This window comes from Oryctolagus cuniculus, chromosome 1 (assembly GCF_051225735.1).
Source record: "Oryctolagus cuniculus isolate XC-2025 breed Fujian yellow rabbit chromosome 1, ASM5122573v1, whole genome shotgun sequence".
Classification (NCBI taxonomy): Eukaryota; Metazoa; Chordata; class Mammalia; order Lagomorpha; family Leporidae; genus Oryctolagus; species Oryctolagus cuniculus.
The window spans coordinates 65,798,833-65,818,761 of record NC_142867.1 but is presented as its reverse complement, the minus strand read 5'-3'; the positions used below and the strand labels follow the sequence as shown (position 1 = coordinate 65,818,761).

The 19,929-nt window shown below is 44.8% G+C and overlaps 1 protein-coding gene and 1 long non-coding RNA gene across 9 annotated transcripts in view; one reads left to right on the top strand and one right to left on the bottom strand.

Moving 5' to 3' along the window:
* The window catches only part of POLD3 (DNA polymerase delta 3, accessory subunit), a 59,770-nt gene extending 42,781 nt beyond the window's left edge, over window positions 1-16,989 (bottom strand). For 2 of the 7 annotated variants that reach the window (XM_008264043.4, XM_002708695.5), the window contains exons 1-3: window positions 16,757-16,989; window positions 15,432-15,487; window positions 6,382-6,484 (exon numbers count right to left, since the gene is read on the bottom strand). In XM_008264043.4, the coding sequence (XP_008262265.1) occupies window positions 6,382-6,484; window positions 15,432-15,487; window positions 16,757-16,816 (219 nt within the window). In that variant the 5' untranslated portion in view covers window positions 16,817-16,989. Of the gene's footprint in view, window positions 1-6,381; window positions 6,485-14,879; window positions 15,018-15,431; window positions 15,488-15,823; window positions 16,347-16,756 lie in introns of those variants that run through there. The other 5 variants (XM_089330854.1, XM_089330859.1, XM_089330865.1 and 2 more) reach the window with 3 other exon arrangements.
* Window positions 16,990-17,048: 59 nt separating this feature from the next.
* Window positions 17,049-19,660, top strand: LOC138849953 (uncharacterized). Of its 2 annotated transcripts, XR_016232514.1 has the most exons (3): window positions 17,162-17,298; window positions 18,599-18,649; window positions 19,523-19,660. It is a non-coding gene; the product is annotated as an uncharacterized LOC138849953 (long non-coding RNA). The 2 variants fall into 2 exon arrangements; XR_011389270.1 differs by lacking the exon at window positions 19,523-19,660 and having other exon boundaries at window positions 17,049-17,298; window positions 18,599-18,914.
* The last annotated feature ends 269 nt before the right edge of the window (window positions 19,661-19,929 follow it).

Sequence of the window (19,929 nt, the reverse complement as noted above, 5' to 3'; positions counted from 1 at the left end):
TCCTTTTTTCTTGATTAATCTGGCTAGAGGTTATCCATTTTATTGATCTTTTCAAAAAACCAGTTTTAGATTTCATTGTTTTCCATTCACCTCCCCCCGTTCTGATCTTTGTTGTTATTCTTACAAATGTGCTCTTCTTTTTATAGCTTAAGCTAGAAGTTAAAGTCATTGATTCAAAACTCTTTTCTTTTCTATATTAAGTTTTTATTTCTGCAAATTCCCCTAAGTACTGCTTCCTGCTGTACTCCACAGATTCTGCTATGTTTTGTTTTCATTTTTCTTCATCTCAAAAGATTTTAATTTCATTGTTTCTTTGACTCAGATTATTTAGAAGTATGTTATTAATTTCAAATATTTGGAGACTTTCCAGAAACATTTTCATTATTTGACTTCTAATTTAGTTCCACTCTGGTAAAAGAAAAAATCCTGTCTCGTATTTCTTTCAATTTATTTAGATTTGTGCGGCACATGGAATAAAGCCACTGCCTGCAATGCCAGCATCCCATTCTGGTGCCAGTTAAGTCCTGGCTGCCCCAGTACCAGTCCAAATCCCTGCTAATGCACCTGGGAAAAGCAGCAGAAGATGGCACAAGTGCTTGGGCCCTGGCGACCCACATAGGAGACCTAGATAAAGCTCCTGGCTTTGGCCTTGCTCAGCCCTGGCATTGTGGCCACTTGGAGAATTAACCAGCAAATGGAAAACCTCTTTAATTCTTTCAAATAAAATAAATCAATCTAAAACAAACAAACAAAAAAGACCACTTTACCTAAGGAAACTTTAAGAAAGAGGGGCAATACAAATAAGCATTTGCTTACATTAAAAATATAAACAGGGGGCTGGTGCTGTGGCATAGTGGGTAAAGCTACTGTCTGCAATGCCAGCAAGCCATATAGGTGCTGGTTCGAGACCCAGATGCTCCACTGTATGATTTATGATCCAGCTCTCTGCTATGGCCTGGGAAAGCAATAGAAGATGGCCCAAGTGCTTGGGCCTCTGCACCCATGTGGGAGACCAGGAAGAAGCTCCTGGCTCCTGGCTTCGGATCGGCACAGCTGCGACCACTGCAGCCAATTGGGGAGTGAACCAACAGATGGAAGATCCACCCCCACCCCCCCACCCCACCCCCCGCCACCTCTCCTTCTCTCTATGTAACTCTGACTTTCAAATAAATAAAATAAACCTTAAAAAAAAAACCTTCATATTTGACTAAAGTAAATACATACTTATGTTAACATTGGGTAGGAACAACAAAGTTCATGAAATAAAACAATATAGAAATCAAGTAAGTTTTTCAAAAAGCAAAATCACAAATCTGAACTGGGAATATTATTACTTTTTTTTTGACAGGCAGAGTGGACAGTGAGAGAGAGAGAGACAGGGAGAAAGGTCTTCCTTTTGCCGTTGGTTTACCCTCCAATGGCCGCCGCAGCCGGCGCACCGCGCTGATCCATGGCAGGAGCCAGGCATTTATCCTGGTCTCCCATGGGGTGCAGGGCCCAAGCACTTGGGCCATCCTCCACTGACTTCCCGGTCCACCGCAGAGAGCTGGCCTAGAAGAGGGGCAACCGGGACAGAATCTGGCGCCCGACCGGGACTAGAACCCGGTGTGCCGGCACCGCAAGGTGGAGGATTAGCCTAGTGAGCCGCGGCACCGGCCACGTTTTTTCTTAAAATGGGCATTTCTATATGTCATGTTCTGTAAAACTGAACACTAAAAATTACAAAGCTTGTGAGAATGAGCATTAGGAACTACTCACTCTTTTTTAGTAACAGATCTAAAAACAGTAATTTGTACCTTAGGAAAAGTTTAGCACAGAAGGTAGCTAAATGCTGCCTTGGGGAGTTATGGAAAATGTACAAACACAACAGACTGGAAATACCACCTTGCAGGTGTTAGAATAATATGAATCAGAATGGGGCTCTGATTCAGTGGGCTCCTGGGAAGGTGGACACAAGAGTAAGACTGCATCTACAAACCCCAAGGCTGTTGGGTCAGCCCTGAGATTTTTAGTAATTAAGGGGAAAATATGGCTGGTCAAAGTTCTTCATAAAAAAAAAAAAAAAAAAAAAAAAAAAAGCCAGCAGAGGGCCAGCGCTGTGGCACAGCAGGTAAAGCCGCCGCCTGCAGTGCTGGCATCCCACATGGGTGCCAGTTCAAGTCCCGGCTGCTCCACTTCCAATCCAACTCCCTGCTATGGCCTGGGAAAGCAGTAGAAGATGGCCCAAGTCTTTGGGCCCCTGCACCCACATGGGAGACTTGGAAGAAGCTCCTGGCTCCAGATCGGCCCAGCTCTGACTGCTGAGGCCAACTGGGGAGTGAACCAGCATATGGAAGACCTTTCTCTGCCTTTCCTTCTCTCTGTGTAACTCTGACTTTCAAATAAATAAATAAATCTTAAAAAAAAAAAAAAGCCAGCAAAAAAAAGTGATTATTTTGTAACCTCTGGTAAATTAATGATTGACACATTATAAAACCAGTATCAGTAACATCTTCAGATAGAAAGCTAATGGGGAACTGATAAAAGATGGGTCAGGTCAAGAATCACACAAACATTACCTCGAAATTTTCAAATAATTCTCTGGAATAAACTCCATGATGAGATTAGAAAGAGGCTTTGTACTTTCTGGGTATTGTTAAACACTTTTTATAATGAACACGGTAATTGGAAAAATAAAAATTTATATTTAAAAAAATCCATACGAAGCCTTTAACACCTTCTTCCCAGAAACACATCTTTAAGAAAAAACTAGAAGAATCCAAAGAACAAAACTCGCTAATATGCTTAAAAATTTACTTTACACAGAGCAGGCATTTAATCTTGTAGTTAAAGTGCTGGATAAAACACCCATGTCCCACATCAGCGTATGTGGGTTTAACAACTGACTCCAGCTGCTGACTCCAGCTTCCTACTAATGCAGATCCTGGCAGGCATCGGCGACGGCTCAAGTAAATGGGTTCCTGTCACCAACAAAGGGGATGTGGATTGTGTTCCTGGCTCCCAAGGTTGGCTCTGGCTCAGCTCTGATATTGTAGGCAACTGGAGAGTGAGCCAGCAGGTGGCAGCTCGTCCTCTCTGTTTCTGTCTCTCAAATGGATAAATACAAATTTAAAACACAAGCAAAATAATTCATCTTTCTGTAGGAGTGCCTCATTAAGGAAAAAAACATAGGTAAGCATCCTTACTTGGCCAGGGCTCCAGAGCTTCCCATGTGAGGCTGTTAGGAGGGCAAGTCTAGGGCTCCAAAATCCTCACACCTATTTCAGCTACAGCAATCCCACTCAAGTGCTTGAATCCCTGCCGCCATGTCAGAGACCCAAAAGGAGTCCTAGACCTTGGCTTCAGTCTGGCCAAGCCCCTGTTGTTGCAGCTATTTAAGGAGTGAACCAACAGATACTAGATCTCTCTCTCAGGGAATGAACCAACAGATATAAGATATCTCTTTCTGTCACTCTGCTTTTCAAATAAACCTAAAAAATAATAATAAATCTAAGAGAAAAAAAATAATTACTATCACTGGGCAGGTGTTGGCCTAGCAGTAAAGTCACTGGTTAGGACACCTGGCCAGAACAGAGTGCCTGGGTTCATTCCCTAGTTCTAGCCCCTAATTCCAGTTTCTTGCTATATGGATCCTAGGAGATAGAGGTGATGGTTCAAGTAGTTGGGTTCCTGTCACTCATGTTAAGAGACCTGGAATGAGTTCCCAGTTGCAGAATCCTGGTCATTGTGGACATGCTAGGTGAACCAGTGGATGGGAGCTGTCTCCCATCTCTTAAAATAAATAAATAAATAAAATTTCCTATCATCTAGTAAAGACAGAGCTGCAGGAACAAGAAAAGGAAACTGCAGAATAAAAAGAACCTCCAAGAAAATTCAGTGAAAGGTTAGCAGAGGCTTATGCAGATCTCAACAAGCTCCTTGAAAAGTTCAAAAACATGGACCCCAATACCAAAAGGTATTCATTATAGAGAGGAATGTTCAGGGTACATTATCTACTTACAAGCAAATCTTTGATGAAAAAATAAATAAATCAAGTAAACCACCATGGACACATTTGTGAAATGAGTGACACCCTCTCAAAAGGAAAGGCCCCAGGCAGGTCCATCTGAAAGCATCGGGAAGGCACTGTTTTCCTAGGAGATGACAGCTCCATGCATGTTTTTGTCCCTGAAGACTTTCCAGTGGGACAAGATGTGGAGGTGGAAGAGACAGTAATATCGATGGTCCTGATCCTGTGTAAGCATGGGCTAATCTGTATGTTTGTCTGAATTTGTAACAAAAAAGTTAGAAAAGAATGTAAAGAAAATATTTTTATGTAGCTGTATGATGCACTTTAAGCTAAGTGTTATTACCAGTCAAAAAGCTTAAAAATTTAAAAGCTTATAAAGTAAAAAGGTTACGGGCTGGCACTGTGGCGTAGTGGGTAAAGCTGCCGCCTGCAGTGCTGGAATCCCATATGGGTGCTGGTTCGAGTCCCGGTTGCTCCACTTCCAATCCAGCTCTCCACTATAGCCTGGGAAAGCAGTAGAAGATGGCCCAAGTCCTTGGGCCCCTGCACCTGCGTGGGAGACCTGGAGGAAGCTCCTGGTTCCTGGCTTCGGATCGGCTCAGCTCTGGCCATTGCGGTCAATTGGGGAGTGAACCAATGGATAGAAGACCTCTCTCCCTCCCTCTCTCTCTCTCTCTTTCTCTCTCTGCTTCTCTTTCTCTCTCTCTGTAACTCTGACTTAAAAAAAAGTAAAAAAGGTTACAGTAAGTTAAGGTTAATTACTGAAATAAAATATGCTTTCATAAATGCAGTGTTATTTGAGGATACAAGGTTGATAAAGCCTACAGCAGTGACAGCAATTCGTCATCTTTTACACTCACTCACCACTCACTGACTCACCCATTGCAACGTCCACTCCTGCTAGCTCCTTTCATAGTAAGTGTCCTCTAAAAGTAAATCATTTTTAAAACCCTTTTATACTGTATTTTGACTGTACCCTTTCTATGTTTAGATACACAAGTAGTTACCACTGTATTATAACTGTACACAAGTAGTTACCACTGTATTATAACTGTCTGCAGTATTTAGCACAGTAACATATTATACAGGTTTGTGGCCTAGGAGCAACAGACTACTTCCTGGGTGTGTAGCAGGCCATACCATTCAGGTCTGTGTAAGTACACTCTGTGATGTCTGCACAATGACAAAAATACCTAACACATTTCTCAGAACATATCTCAGTGTTAACCAATGTATGATTGTATCTTATTCTCTGCGTTACCAAATAGCTTGTCAACCAGGAAAAGAATATTCTGGCTAGCAAATGTTTGGATCTGATCCCACTGGCAGTTTTGTTTCTCCTTGTAAATTACTACATTGACATTCCAGTTTTAAATTCCACATGTTTGGGACTCCATTGCTAAAAAACAAATCCAGTGAGCATTTTAGCAAATAAGTTTTTGAGAAAAAAAAAAAAGGAAGCAGAAAATTTAAATTAGTGGCTATCTGAAGAGAGATCCTGATCCTTGAGCCAAGTCCGATGGGACTGATGGTGGCAGAAGCAAAAGATAGGAGGCTTGAGGAAATGAAAACACAGGACGTATGCCTTCCTCCAGGAAAGAAACCAGAAGGGGAATTTTTAAAGTTCACAGGGCTTTGTCAGCGTAAGAAAAGGGAACAAAATATCTCAACAGAGGGAGCTTCTGGTGCCCACCAAAGAATGAAAGTAACAGAATGATCCCTGGGCCCAAAAGGATGTGGAAGCTAAGAGAAAGTCAGCAGGCCCAAGACAGCTTTGTGGTTGGGATGGTGAAAATGTAGCAGTGACCTGTGCTGATGGATGATCAGATACTAGAGAGGACTATAAAAAGATAATGCAGAATGAAGTTATTCCTGGCTCAGGTCTCTGCATTCACTCAGCTCCCTGTCAATACCCACTATCTCTCAGCCACTTAAGACACAGCTTACCAAAATTAAAATGTCAATTTTTAAAAAATGTCGTTTCTGACACCTGGGTTTGTGGCTTGAAATTTGAATAGACAACTACTATTGTCCCAAATATATCTTCAAGAGGAAGAAAAAGCTATAAGGAATAATAGAAGCATGACCTAATGTCTTGTTACTTAGAAAACTGTAATGACGACATACTTTCTACATCACAGCCAAGATACTATTAATTAGACTTTTCAATCGCTTTTTGGCCTTTTGGCTAAGATCAAGTGTAGACTTCTAAGAGTTTGAGTCAGTCTAACAATGGAAAATAATCATCTCCTTCAAGCAGCTTTTAAAAACAGCTGTGTTATGAATCTTTGTCTTTTTCTCCCCTTGTGTTAAGTTATAACACTGTTCTTTGCTCAGACATATAAGCTCACTCTAAGATTCTGAGAACTTACAGAATGTCCATTCTGTATGAGACTGCCGGATACCAAGTAGGTGACGTGCAGCTGGGCTCCTGAATTTTCCTTTCGCTTCCTTTCAACGTAATCATACAGCATCCTGTTCCAAAGAAAAGAAGGTACATGAAAGTCATTAACATGAGTTTTTATCTCATCAACTCTTAACTTACACCTTGAAACTTAGAACTATGAAATTGATACTCCACCAAATTTCTAAACAATGTAATTTATGCCCAGTCTATGGACAGTTTAGAAAGGTATGGACATCAGATAGAAAATGGAGATTTCAACTGCCATCTATACTGAACTGGTGGTGACCCAGTAAGGAGAGAAAATAAATTTAATAATAGACCAAAAGGGACTGAATCTATTAAAACAATGGCAATGAAGGGCTCTTCAAAAAGTTCATGGAAAAATGGAATTAAAAGGTAAGTTTATTGGGGCAGTACTGCGGAGTAGAAGGCTAAGCCTTTGCCTGCGGTACCAGCAGCCCATATGGGCACTGGTTCAAGTCCTGGCTGCTCATGTACTTGGGCCCCTGAACCCATGTGGGAGACCCAGAGGAATCTCCTGGCTTCAGCCTGGCCCAACCCCAGCCACTATGGCCATTTGGGGAGTAACCCAGCAGATGGAAGAGTGATATTCTCTCTCTCTTTCTCTCTTCTATATCAAATAAATAAATAAATAAATCTTTTAAAAAAGTAAGTTTATTTTGGTGCAAAAAAACCTTGAAATCCGTGCATTTTTTTCATAATATGCATTCTCCAAGAACTTTTTGAAGACCTCCTCATACGATGGACCCAAAACTCAATCAATAATAAAGCTACTCATACGATGGACACAAATCTCAATCAAGAATAAAGTTACTATGTGTTCTCTTGTGTATGTTAGCTGATTTTTCCAAGCCTCCCAATATCCTGAGGTATAAAACAGGGCTGTATAAGATTAGTGATTCTCTTAACCTGAGATTCCCAAGGTTCTCTACAATCCTCAAATCCCAAAGTGTCAGCAAACATATGTGTGCTTCTTTCAGAGGGGGCTGATTCAGGGTTTTCAATAGTTTCTAAGAGTTCATTATTCCAAAACATTAAGAACTACTCTGTACATAATCACAAATGCCCAGCTCTGAAATTCCAATTTTATGTTTACTTAGATCCAACAGTGTTTTGGAACTGTGGAATGTTAGCTGCTTACTCCACTGCCCAGTATTCAGACTACACATTAACCTGAGAGGCCAAGCACTAAATACAGGAATAATGCGGCTTCTAATAAAATCTCTAAATTCATGTTTAGCCCTATGATCCAGTAAATATCAGAAGTTGGCTCCCCTCAGTCATTTATAGTTCAACTACAAAAAAGATACCAAGAAACATTTCCTGAGCCTCTAAAAGATGTCAGATTCCAGCCAAAGACGGCTAGAAATGCCAAAATCCCAAGAGAAACTCAATCTATACGACTGATTGCTTTCTTGAAATGAACCCTCCTAGCTTCCATGAACCCTGCTACCCCACCAACAGTCTCCACTCCATTGTTATCCTCAGACTTCTCTGCTTCCTTCCTCTTTAACTGCTGGTGCTGTCTTTAGCTATCTTTTCACTCCATGTATAACAGGGACCCACCATCCTTGCTTGGGTCAGAGGGGCTTCCTGGAGCATTAGACATGGTTAGTCTCCCCACCACTTCTTCACCTTGGTCTATTTCATTCATCCCCATGGTCTCCTCTATCCCTGACAACACCATCATCTGCTCAAACTACTTAAGCCAGAAATCTGGGAGTCATTATTCTTCACTCCTCCCTATGCAGTGAGTTGCCAAGTCTCATCAGCTCTCCCTCCCAAGTAATTCTTGATTCCATGCCCTTCAAATCTCTTGACTGGACCATTTCAATTCCAAATGTCAATTCCCCTTCTTCCTCCCACTTTTCATTGTGCATGATGTTGCCAGAATGAAGTTTTAAAAATACAAATCAAGTCACTCAGTCAATAAAAATTCTGGGTGGCTACTTTATGCTCAATGCCATGGGGACACAGCTGTGAACAAAGCAAAGTTCCTACCCTTTTAGAGATTACATTCTGGAAGATAGAGATAAAAAAATAAATAAGTAAATGTACTTGCACAATCTGGGTTGGTGGTAAGTCTATGAAAAAAATTAAAGCAAACAGAGAGTACACAATAAGAAGTTTTGCAATTTACATAAAGTGACTAGGGAAGATCTCATGAGCAGAGTCCTATAGGAAGTGAGAGGGCCACCAATGTGGTTTTTTGGGGGGGAAATATTCCAGAGAAAGCAGCAAACACAGAAGTTCTGAGGCAAGACTGTTAGCAAGGTTCAAGGAACAGAAAGGAAACCAGTGCTGAAGCAAAGCAGAGAAGGAACCAGACCCAGAGGGCTCTGCAGTCACTGTAGGAAGCCATGAGAATTTTTAGAGAAGTAACATGACGTCATCTTTTAGAGGGATCCTTGACTGCTGTGTGCAGAACACATTTACCATGGAAGGGCAAGAGAAAGCAAGGAGGAGACCAAGCTCAACATGATGGGGGCTCAATCAGGGCAGCAGCAATGGAGGTAGTGGATCAATTCTGGGTATACCTTAAAGGGAAAAGCATGATTTGCCAATGGACTGATTGTGAAGTGTGAGAGACCGAGGAGGCAAGGATGACTAGACTATGCAATTCAAGGAAGCAGCATTCACGGAGACGGGGGACAGCAGAAGCTGGTGGTACAGGTAGAAATCAGGAGATAGTTTTGGCATGTGTTAAATTTGAGATAATTAACGTTGAAAAGTGGCTGGCTCAATAATACTGGTCTGCAAAATTTCAGTGGCTCCCCACCCGGAAGGACCAACTTCAAATTCCCAATAAAGGCAGTAAGACCCTTCTTATCCTGCACCCTATATGTCTCACATTCCCTGACTCCCCTATTTTAAGCATTCTGCAGTACCCCTGGCTCATTTGTCTGCGTCCCTCCTTCTGCCTGCAATGCTCTTCTCAGGCCTCATCCACCCAATTTCCTCATGAAAACAGAAGCTCTATCATCATCCCCTATGTGACGCCTTCCCTAACAACCCCCTCCCTCACCCCCACTGCAAGCAAGGTTGTCTACCTTCCAAGCTCTAACAGAACTTACCCCAACCTCATTATTTAGCACTTAAAATTCTCTATTTAGTTTTCTTATGTGCCATCCCCACTAGACTATAAGAATAAAAACGTACCCTATTCAGTATTTTTGTTGATTTCTCCACCTTGCCTCTATAGTGTTTCCTTCTACTGCATCAATTATGTTAGAAAGACAAATAAGGTAACAGACTCAGGAACACGTTGGTGTGTTTATACTAGTTAGGACCACGCTGGAAGGAGACATGATAGGCAGGTACCACACCAAAGACACTCTCAAGTTAACTGTCCAACTGTAGGGCTTTTATCCCAAACTCAGACCTTTGCCTATATCACCACAGTGATTGTTTTTCATGCCTTTGCAAATAAATCTGTTGTTCTCTTTATTAACAAGATCAAAGCAAACTTTAAAAAGTAATTTCTGGCTGGCGCCGCGGCTCACTTGGCTAATCCTCTGCCTTGCGGCGCCGGCACACTGGGTTCTAGTCCCGGTCGGGGCACCGGATTCTGTCCCGGTTGCCCCTCTTCCAGGCCAGCTCTCTGCTGTGGCCAGGGAGTGCAGTGGAGGATGGCCCAAGTACTTGGGCCCTGCACCCCATGGGAGACCAGGAGAAGCACCTGGCTCCTGCCTTCGGATCAGTGTGGTGCTCCGGCCGCAGCGGCCATTGGAGGGTGAACCAATGGTAAAAGGAAGACCTTTCTCTCTGTCTCTCTCTCTCACTGTCCACTCTGCCTGTCAAAAAAAAAAAAAAAAAAAAAAAAAGTAATTTCTGAGTACTTTTTGAAGCTCTTAGATGCATTTTCTGATTTAATCAAGTCAAGCATTTTACCGGCAATATGGAATTTCTTAAATATAAATGACAATATATATATATGATTTTTAAAGATACACTTCCGGCCGGCTCTGCGGCTCACTAGGCTAATCCTCCGCCTGCAGCGCCGGCACCCCAGTTTCTAGTCCCGGTTGGGGCACTGGATTCTGTCCCAGTTGCTCCTCTTCCAGTCTAGCTCTCTGCTGTGGCCCGGGAAGGCAGTGGAGGATGGCCCAAAGTCCTTGGGCCCTGCACCGGCATGGGAAACCAGGAGGAAGCACCTGGCTCCTGGCTTCGGATCAGTGCAGCGCCGGCCGTGGCAGGCATTTGGGGGGTGAACCAATGGAAGGAAGACCTTTCTCTCTGTCTCTCTCTCACTAACTCTGCCTGTCAAAACAAAACAAAACAAAACAAAACAAAAAAACCACACACTTCCTACATGATTAGAGCTTCTCACTTTATTAATTTACCTTGCAAATTCCACACACAATTCTTTCCAGGACAAATACTGTACATGGCCATACAGCCTTCCCTAGCCTAATTCTTTCACAACTTTTTTTTTTTTTTTAAAGATTTATTTATTTATTTGAAAGTCAGAGTTACACACAGAGAGAAGGAGAAGCAGAGAGAGAGAGAGAGGTCTTCCATCTGCTGGTTCACTCCCCATTTGGCCGAAATGGCCAGAGCTGTGCCGATCCAAAGCAAGGAGCCAGGAGCTTCCTCCAGTCCTCCCATGTGGTTGCAGGGGCCCAAGGACTTGGGCCATCTTCCACGGCTTTCCCAAGCCACAGCAGAGAGCTGGATTGGAAGAGGAGCAGCCAGGACTTGAACCAGTGCCCATATGGGATGCCACTGCAGGTGGCAGCTTCACCTGCTATGCCACAATGCTGGCCCCCACAGCATTTTTACAATGTGAAATTATTTTGTTCAAATCAATGAGGGTTGAGACTCTATCAAGTTTACCATTTTATGAGTCTAAAGTAATGCTAAAAACATACAAAGAACTGGGGGGAATAGAAAATCCTAGCCAATGCCCAGCATCAGCTGCCAGATGTGTACAAAAAAATGCACTCAGATGACTGGGTTCTAGTCATTGAGACTTTCCAGTTAGGAAACACCTATAAGTTATTCCCTCTGTTCTATGTCCAAATTTCAGACCATTAAGAATCCATGAGAATAAAATGGTTGTTTCCAGCCGCTACTTACACATTTCAATGTTCATTTAAAAATTAGTTTGAGGGAGCGGAGCCAGCGCTGTGGCAGGGGGTTAACGCCCCAGCCTGAAGCGCTGGCATCCCATATGGGTGCCGCTTGGAGAACTGGCTGCTCTACTTCCAAATCGGCTCTCTGCTATGGCCTGGGAAAGCAGCAGAAGATGGCCCAAGTCCTTGGGCCCCTGCACCCACGTGGGAGACCCGGAGGAAGCTCCTGGCTCCTGGCTTTGGATAGGCACAGCTCCGGCAGTTGCGGCCAACTGGGGAGTGAACCAGCAGATGGAAGACCTCTCTCTCTCTCTCTCTCTCTGCCTCTCCTTCTCTCTCTCTGTAACTCTGACTTTCAAATAAATAAATAAATCTAAAAAAAAATTAGTTTGAGGCTTACTTCTTTGCTGAGATGCTCATCTGGCCTGTCAGGTATATTCTCTTCATTAAACTTTGCCAGCATGCATATTGTTACTCTCACTTCTGAACTCCTTTTCTTGTCCAAAGACAAGGACCTCTGACCCTGCTGTTTCTGGGGACATATTTTTGGCAGAGCTGGCCAGGAGAAAACAAGAGCCACAAATACAAGCCACCCAACTCCAGATGATCATGAGTCAGGAGTCCCAACCTATCTTGCTGGACCATGTGACCAGCCCTCTGGATCACATAGGACACTCTTTTCCCAGGCCACCTCCAAACACCACAGGACAGACAGCAAGAGAAGAAAACCAATACCAATAATACCAGTTCTACGCCGCCCATACACTAGCCCAAAGAACCTACAGAAGACAGACCTTCACCTGTTCTACCCACGTGAGATCATGGGTAACTTTTTTTTGAGAGGGAAACATTAGGTAGGAAGGTAAACATTAGCCTATGTATTGCGAGAGGGGCTGAAAAACAAAAATGGGAATTCTGTGCTGTGGAATGAGAAGCAGAAGCAGCAGGCCTTGGAAGCAGACCAGCATTTGGACACCAAGTTTTGCCCAAGGGGCTGGTGTTGTGGCATGGTGGGTAATGCTGTTGCCTGCAACACCAGCATCCCATATGGGCTCCTGTTTGAGTCCTGGATGCTCCACTTCTGATCCAGTTCCCCACAAATGGATTTGGAAAAAGCAGCAGAAGATGGCCCAAGTATTTGTGCCCCACCAACCATGTGGGAGACTCAGATGAAGCTCCAGGCTCCTGGCTTTGGCATGGTCCAGCACTGGCTGTTGTGGTCATCTGGGGAGTGAACCAGAGGATGGAAGATGTGTATGTGTGTGTGTGTATGTGTGTGTGTATCTAGTTATTTCAAAATAATTAAAACTTTAAAAAAAAGTTTTGCCTAAGTCCAATAACCATGCTAGGTGGGTCCCAGCCCTTCCCAGGCAGGGGGGAGGGGAGGAAGCTTCGGGGAATCTTCTGCACCTGGCACCAGGAGGACTATTAAGGCAAAGAACATTTTGCTGGTTAAACTGAGAGGAATTTCCCAAATTCCAAGCTGAGAAAGCCCTCCATCCAGCAATACCCCAGAAGAGGAAGTGGGGAGGAGAAACGGTGGGCCCATATCTATAAAAACTCGTCTGAATGCAAGCTGGGCTCTCAGTTCTTTGCTGAGATGCCCACCTGGCCTGTCAGCTGTATTCTCCTCATTAAACTTTGCTAATATGCTTCCTGCTACAAAAAAAAATAAGCAACAAAATAAAAATTAGCTTGATAACTGGGAGGGTGATTGACAGTAGTTAAGATGTAGCCTGAGGAACTGGTGCTGTGGCACCGTTGGTTAAGCTGCCACCTGCAATGCCAGCATCCCAGATCAGCACTTGTTAGAGTCCTGGCTGCTCCATTTCTGATCCAGCTCTCTGATAATAGCCTGGGAAGGCAGCAGATGATGGTCTAAGTGCTTGGGCCCTGTACCCACATGGGAGACATGAATAAAGCTCTTAGTTTTGGCCTGGCCCAGCTCTGGCCGTTGCGGTCATTTGGGGAGTGAATCAGCAGATGGAAGATCCCTCTCTGTCTCTCATCTTCTTTCTGTAACTCTGCCTTTCAAATAAATAAAAAATAAATAAATCTTTAAAAAAAAAAGCAATTGTGGTAATGACTGCACAACTAAGTATACAATATCATTGAACAGTATACTTCAAATGGGTAAATTGTATAGTACGTGAATCATGTCTTAATAAATCTATTTAAAAAAAAGAATCATGAAAGAAATTAACAGTAGGGGGCTAGTATTGTGACATAGCAGAGAAAGGCACTGTCTGTGACATTGGTATCCCATATAGGTGCCAGTTTGTACCCCAGCTGCAGCTCCACTTCTGATCCAGCTCCCTGCTAATGGCCTGGGAAAAGCAGTGGAAGATGGTCCAGGTGTTTGGGCCCGTGCCACCCACGTGGGAGACCTGATAAAGCTCCTAGTTCCTGGCTTCAGCCTTGTCCAATGCTGGCTATGGCAGCCATCTGGGGAATGAACCAGCAGATGGAAGATCACTTTCTCTCTATCTCGCCCTCTCTCTGTAACTCTGACTTTCAAAATAAATAGTAAGTCTAAATTAACAGTATTATGATAAAAATAGGGAAGGGTGAGGATACCTGGAATAGAGAATTGGGGAAGGCTTGTTGTAACATGGAATTAGAGTTTGAAACCTGAAGGGTGAAAAAAGCTAAGAAAAGCAATCTAGGCAGAGAGAAAGGTACAGGTTCTTGTGGTGAGAATGACTTCACATAACTGAAGGAAAGCAAAGCAAATATGGCTAGAGTATCACAATTGAGACAGAGAGTGGTATAGGTAAAGTTGGGTACACAGGTAGGAATTAGTGTGCTAATGCTATAAAAATTACAAGTAATTGGGGTACCTCCACTAAAATTGCATACATCTTTATTTCATTTTCAGAGAATCCAGTCATTATTCATCCTTAAACCCCAACAGGTTAACAGGTGCTTCATCTCTTATTTAAATACCCATAATGGTAACAGACAATAACTCTTATAGGTATCCACTGACAAAGTTAACTGAAGCTCTTGGGTTTGGGCCAGAACTAGTCTTACGCAATTTTAGTCAAAATCAATCCAAATCCATCCCTATATAAGAGTTTCTGGGTTTTGAAAGCTTTAACATCACACCCCAAATTAGACTCCTAGATGTGCTTAACCCAATAAAACCAAATCAACCCATTCTAGAAGTCAGGGATTTTCTGAGACTTGTGGGAAGTTCTCATGACTCTAGGTTTCTATGACTCCAGAAGAAACTTCAGACCACCCTTAGGAATCAAACAAACAAAATGAGAATTTAACCCAATATATGTATCCTCAGCCAGTTCACTAATTCCTCCCCTGGGTCACAGACATCATCCACATCTTGGAAGTGAATTCAAAAGCTCACCTTTTCTTTTGGGCTCGGGTTAGATCCCAAATTTAGGCAAGGAAAGGTGACATGGCACTAAATTGAAGAAAGGCAAGGCCATACACCATCCTAAACACTCCCTTTCCAGTTTCACTTAAATCGCTCACCCTGTCACACAGCTTGCGTCGAACACCTGTTGACCTCATTATGAAGTACTCCAGTAACATCTGGAGATGGGTCTAAGGCCCACATATGAGAATGTGGTGAAGACGTAAGATAACAGACATATAAATTTTAGATGCAAAAAGAACTAATTCATTTAAGAAATTTGAAATAACAAACATGTTCACAGCAGGCCAAGGATGCAAATGAATCCAGCAAATTGATCACACCACACCTTTGTTATCAAGTCTACCAGTCTCCTAAAAGAGACAAAAATATGAGGTAGTAAAATAAGTGTTTTTTTCCATTTACTCAGGAAAAAAAAAGAAAATTAGTTCTATCCTAGGAGCTATCTAAAGAGCAAAACAAGAAACAAACAAAACAAAACCCTCCTCTATGTGATTAAAATTGGTAGTAAATTGGACTTACTGTTTGGCCTGGTTAACATGAACCCCTAGTGTATAGCTCAGCCATTTGTACGTCACCTGCAAGAAGAAGCAATTTTCAAGAATGTTTTATGAAATGCCCCCAGAGCCTAGATCAGTAATCTTAAGTGAGTGTGATTGTGCCTTATCAATTGCAATCAATACCACCACAGTTTTGTCAAGAACTACCTGGGCTGGCAGAATAAAGATATCTACTTTACAAACACTAACAAAAAGTTTGTGTTTTTTTCCCCCCAGACTGCTTCATACAAAGACAGTCCGAATACACGTAAAGAAAGAGCTCTCCTTTTCCTCTTGCTCCTTGTTTCACTTAGGCCTTTCTTTAGATTCTGCCTTTGTGGGGGAACCACCGGCCTAAACTACCTGAAAACTCACCTAGGAGCTAAATGATTTCCCAAGCGTATGATGCAGAAATCGCTCAGGAAAGCTGCAGCCACAGGGACGAGCACTAGGGGCACAGGCGGTGCAGGGGTCGGGATGAAGACCGCAGCGGGTCAGATGGGAACCACTGACACCAAGCGTGCAGCCCTCCTCCACCCCGTCCGCCTGTCACTCTCTCGCTAAAGCTCGCTACAGGCCGAGCTGCCATAATCAAAAGACCTGGGCAGGTCAGGCACAGGCCGGGGCGAGCTCGAAGGACTCGTGGAAGAGCCAGGCCTAGGTTCGAAGACGGCGCCGCCCTCTCTAAGAGCGACCGAACTCGTTCTTTGGCCTCGGGGTTCCCCGAAGGAATACGACTCCCTGCCTGGGGCGGGGGTGGGGGTGGGGAGGGCCGAGGCAAAGATGACGGGCAACAGCGCGTAGCCACAGAGCCCCGGCACCCAGCGGGCGCTCACTACCACGCCTCGCAAGGCGCATTCGCCTCCCTCCCCTCCGATCAGGACACCAACCCCGCCAGGCGGGTCACGCCCCCGTCAATACTCCAATTTCCAGGAAGAGGAAACCCGAGGTCAGACCGTCCCTCAACACGGCTGAGGCACACTTTCCTCAGAGGCAAACCTGGGGCTTGAAACGCCACCCGCCGGGTCAAGCCGGCGTAGGGACGCCTTAGACAGACCCTCAACCCCCGCGGCCTCTCCCCGGGGCAGCCCCCAACACGCCTACCCGAGGAACGCCCGCTGCCGCGCGCGCCATTAGACCTCCCCGGCGAGTCCTCGCTCGCCCCGGGAGCACGCGGTGACGGGGACCTGTCCCCCCTCTCGGCCAGTCCCCCACGAGACCACAAGCACGAGGGTCCAGGCCCCCACCGCCCTGGCTCGGCCCAGGACCCCAGTCGCACGCCTGCTCCCCCAGGCCCTCGCTCCTCACAATCTTGTTCTGGTCCGTGACGAACTCGTCTATATTTTCCAGATACAGCTGGTCCGCCATGGTGCCACAGCAATCGGCCCCGCCGGCTCGGGGTACCCCCTCTCAGTCACAGCGGCAGCTCCCGCCGGCGGGAAACGTCTTTACTCCCTCCCAGGTCCCGGGTCGTTTCCCACGGCAACCGAAGCGACGCGCTACGGCGGCCGCCCAGGGGTCAAACTAGTCACGGAGACGGCGCAGGGTGAAGTGGGTGGAGCCAGTAAGAGCCATTGGTTGGGGCGGGTTTGTGTGTGGTGTGTGTGGAGAGGAGGTGTCGGGTTTCACCCCGCCGCTGAGTGACCGCACCTGTAGGAGCCACAGCCTTTTCATCTGTGAATTGATAAAAGAATCCTTGCCTCGCGATATTTTATTCAGTAAATATTTGGAACCTATTCAGGCAGGCCACAGTTTTGGACGATAAAGATAAAAGTTGAGTAGGGCCGGCTGGAATACAATACTTGCCTGTTATAATGCACAGTTAAAGAATTAGAAGTTCTTCAAAGCAGGTAAAGGAGGCGGGGCGTTTCTGAGAGAGGCGGGAGCGGCTGCCGGGAAGAGAAAGCTCCAGATAGCGGGAATAGCGGGAATGTGGGGGAGAAGGAGCCAGGGAGAGAGGAGATCTGACGAGGCCACAGCACTCCATGCCTTAGGAGGCTGTGTGTAGGGTTGCATGCACGTCCTTCTCAGTTAAAGAGGACAAGGAGAATTTTCAGGTTGGGGAATTGCGTGAGAATTTCTCATAGTATCACCAAAAATTTAGGATAAGCCAAGGTCCCCAGCATAGTGAATAAGCAATCAAGCTCTAGAGGACTCCAGATTTGAATCTGGATTTCTTTTTAAATTTTTATTTTTTATTTGAAAGGCAGAATCGGGGCGGGGATTGGGGGAGGTTTTCCATCCACTGGTTCACTCCCAAGTGGTTGCAACAGCCAGGGCTGGGCGAGGCCGAAGCCAGAAGCTAGGAGCCATAAACTTCTTCCAGGTCCCTCACATGGGTCACTTCACTTGGGCCATCTTCATCATCTTCCACCGCTGTACCCAGCCACCTTAGCAGGGAGATGGATCCATAGTGGAGCAGTCAGGACTTGAAGCCATGCCCATGTGGGATTCGGGCACTGCAAGCGGCAGCTTTACTGACTATGCCACAGCCCTGGCCCCTTGAGTCTGATTTTTTATGTACTGAGTTTTATAAGTTGTTTAACCACTCAGAATCTGGTTCCTTATCTGTAAGATGGCAAAAGCCTACCAAGGGCCAGGAACGGTTCAGGGTAGTGAGGGTACAGCTGCAGTCATTAAGACATGGAGGCCGTTCTCATTACATCACACTCTCCTGGAGATATTTAAGTCCCAGTCTCCCATGGTCTCCCAGCTGCCTTCCCTTAGCTTAAAGTTTCCTTGCCCAGCTTTTATGATCGCAAATCAACCTCTTACAAAATTAACTCACTAGGGGCCAGTTTTGTGGCACAGCAGGTTAAGTCACTGCTTGCAATGCCAGCATACCTTATGAGTCCCAGCTGCTCCACTTCTGATCCAGCTCCCTGATAATGCACCTGGGAAAGCAGCAGAAGGTGGCTTTAGTGCTTGGGCCCCTGCCACGCATGTAAGAGACCTGGATTGAGTTCTTGGCTGTTGGCTTCAGCCTGGCGTTTGCAGTCATTTGGGGAGTATCTCTCTCCATGACTCTACCTTTGGGATAAATAATAAATATTTTAAAATAAAATGATCCACTAAATTGTTGGAGTGGTGTAACTAGACCTACAGGATCCCTGAACATAAGACTCATGAGGTCATTTATCTCCCCTGTAGGCAATTTCTTGATGTTTAGTCTCATCTGGAACCCCAGGCCCTGAGAAAGAAGTAGGTGGCTACCACCTGACTGATTGGAGCCCACTCTGCTACCACCAAAATTCCCAAAAGAATACGGTATCACCAACCAATCAGGAGGGCCACAAGTGCTACAGACCAAGCAGTGATCTGCATATGAACATGAGACATGAACATGCATGTCTCAACTCTTCAGTCTATAACAACCTTTACCCCAAACCCTCAGGGGGCTTAGGAATTAAGCCATAGCTTCCTGGCTCTTTATTCTATGCTTTGCAATAAATACCTATTCACTTCCACAAGTGAGTGATTGACTTGTGTGTTGTGCAAGTGGGCCCCGTTTTCAGGATTCTATAGCAATTCCTCCAAGCGGTTTTGGAATGTTCCATAACAACAGTGCTGGCTTAAAATAGGGTAGTAGGAAATAAGAGAAAATTTAGTGGCCTGAGTTTTCTTTTAGGGTTAGCAAAACCTACTGGTTAATTAGATGAGTAAAAAAGATAGGAATCAAGAAAAACAACTATATGTGGAACCTAAATCTTTAGAAAATGGCAATGATGCCTTAACTGAGATGTCAAAGACTGGGAGGAAGAGCAGATAAGAAAATCAGATCATTCCATTTGGCCAGATTTAAGAATAATAGACACAAACCCTCGCATTGTGCTTTCACAAAGCCAAGTCAGTAACAATTGGCTAGTACATGATTCCACAGCAGGCACACTGTACAAGGTGTTTAAGGCTGAGACTTCAGTTGATCCTCATGGCAACCCTGCAAACAGATCGTGTCATTTATATTTTGTAGACTCGATTGTTGAGGCTCAGAGAGAAGTGGACTTTCCAGGGCCACGGGGTTATTCAGGGGTTGTGCTGGAATCTGAACTCAGGTCTCTTGTCATTGCTCCACAGGAGTAGGAAGTAAGTCAAGAGGGTTGGCCAGAGAAGAGTCCTGACACTACGCCCATGCCAAAAGGAGGAGAAGATAATCCTGGACAGAGTGTTCTCCCAACACAGTCCTGGATGTGCCCGCAGCAAGGGTAGTGGTTAAGACTGTTACGCCTGTATCCTGCCACATCAGAGCGCCTGAGTTTGATCTAGGGCTCCAGCTCCTGACCCTGGAGGCAGTGGTGGTGGTTCGAGTGATTGGGTTCCTGGCTCCCGGCTTCAGCCCCAGCCCTGCCCGTGGTGGGCATTTGAGACAGCAGGTGGAGCTCACTCTCCCTCTCTCTCTCCCTCTCCCTCTTGCTAATAAATAAAAATTAAAAGGAAAAAAATTGCAAGACTTAGACATTAGATTCGTGGTTACCCTTGGAAGA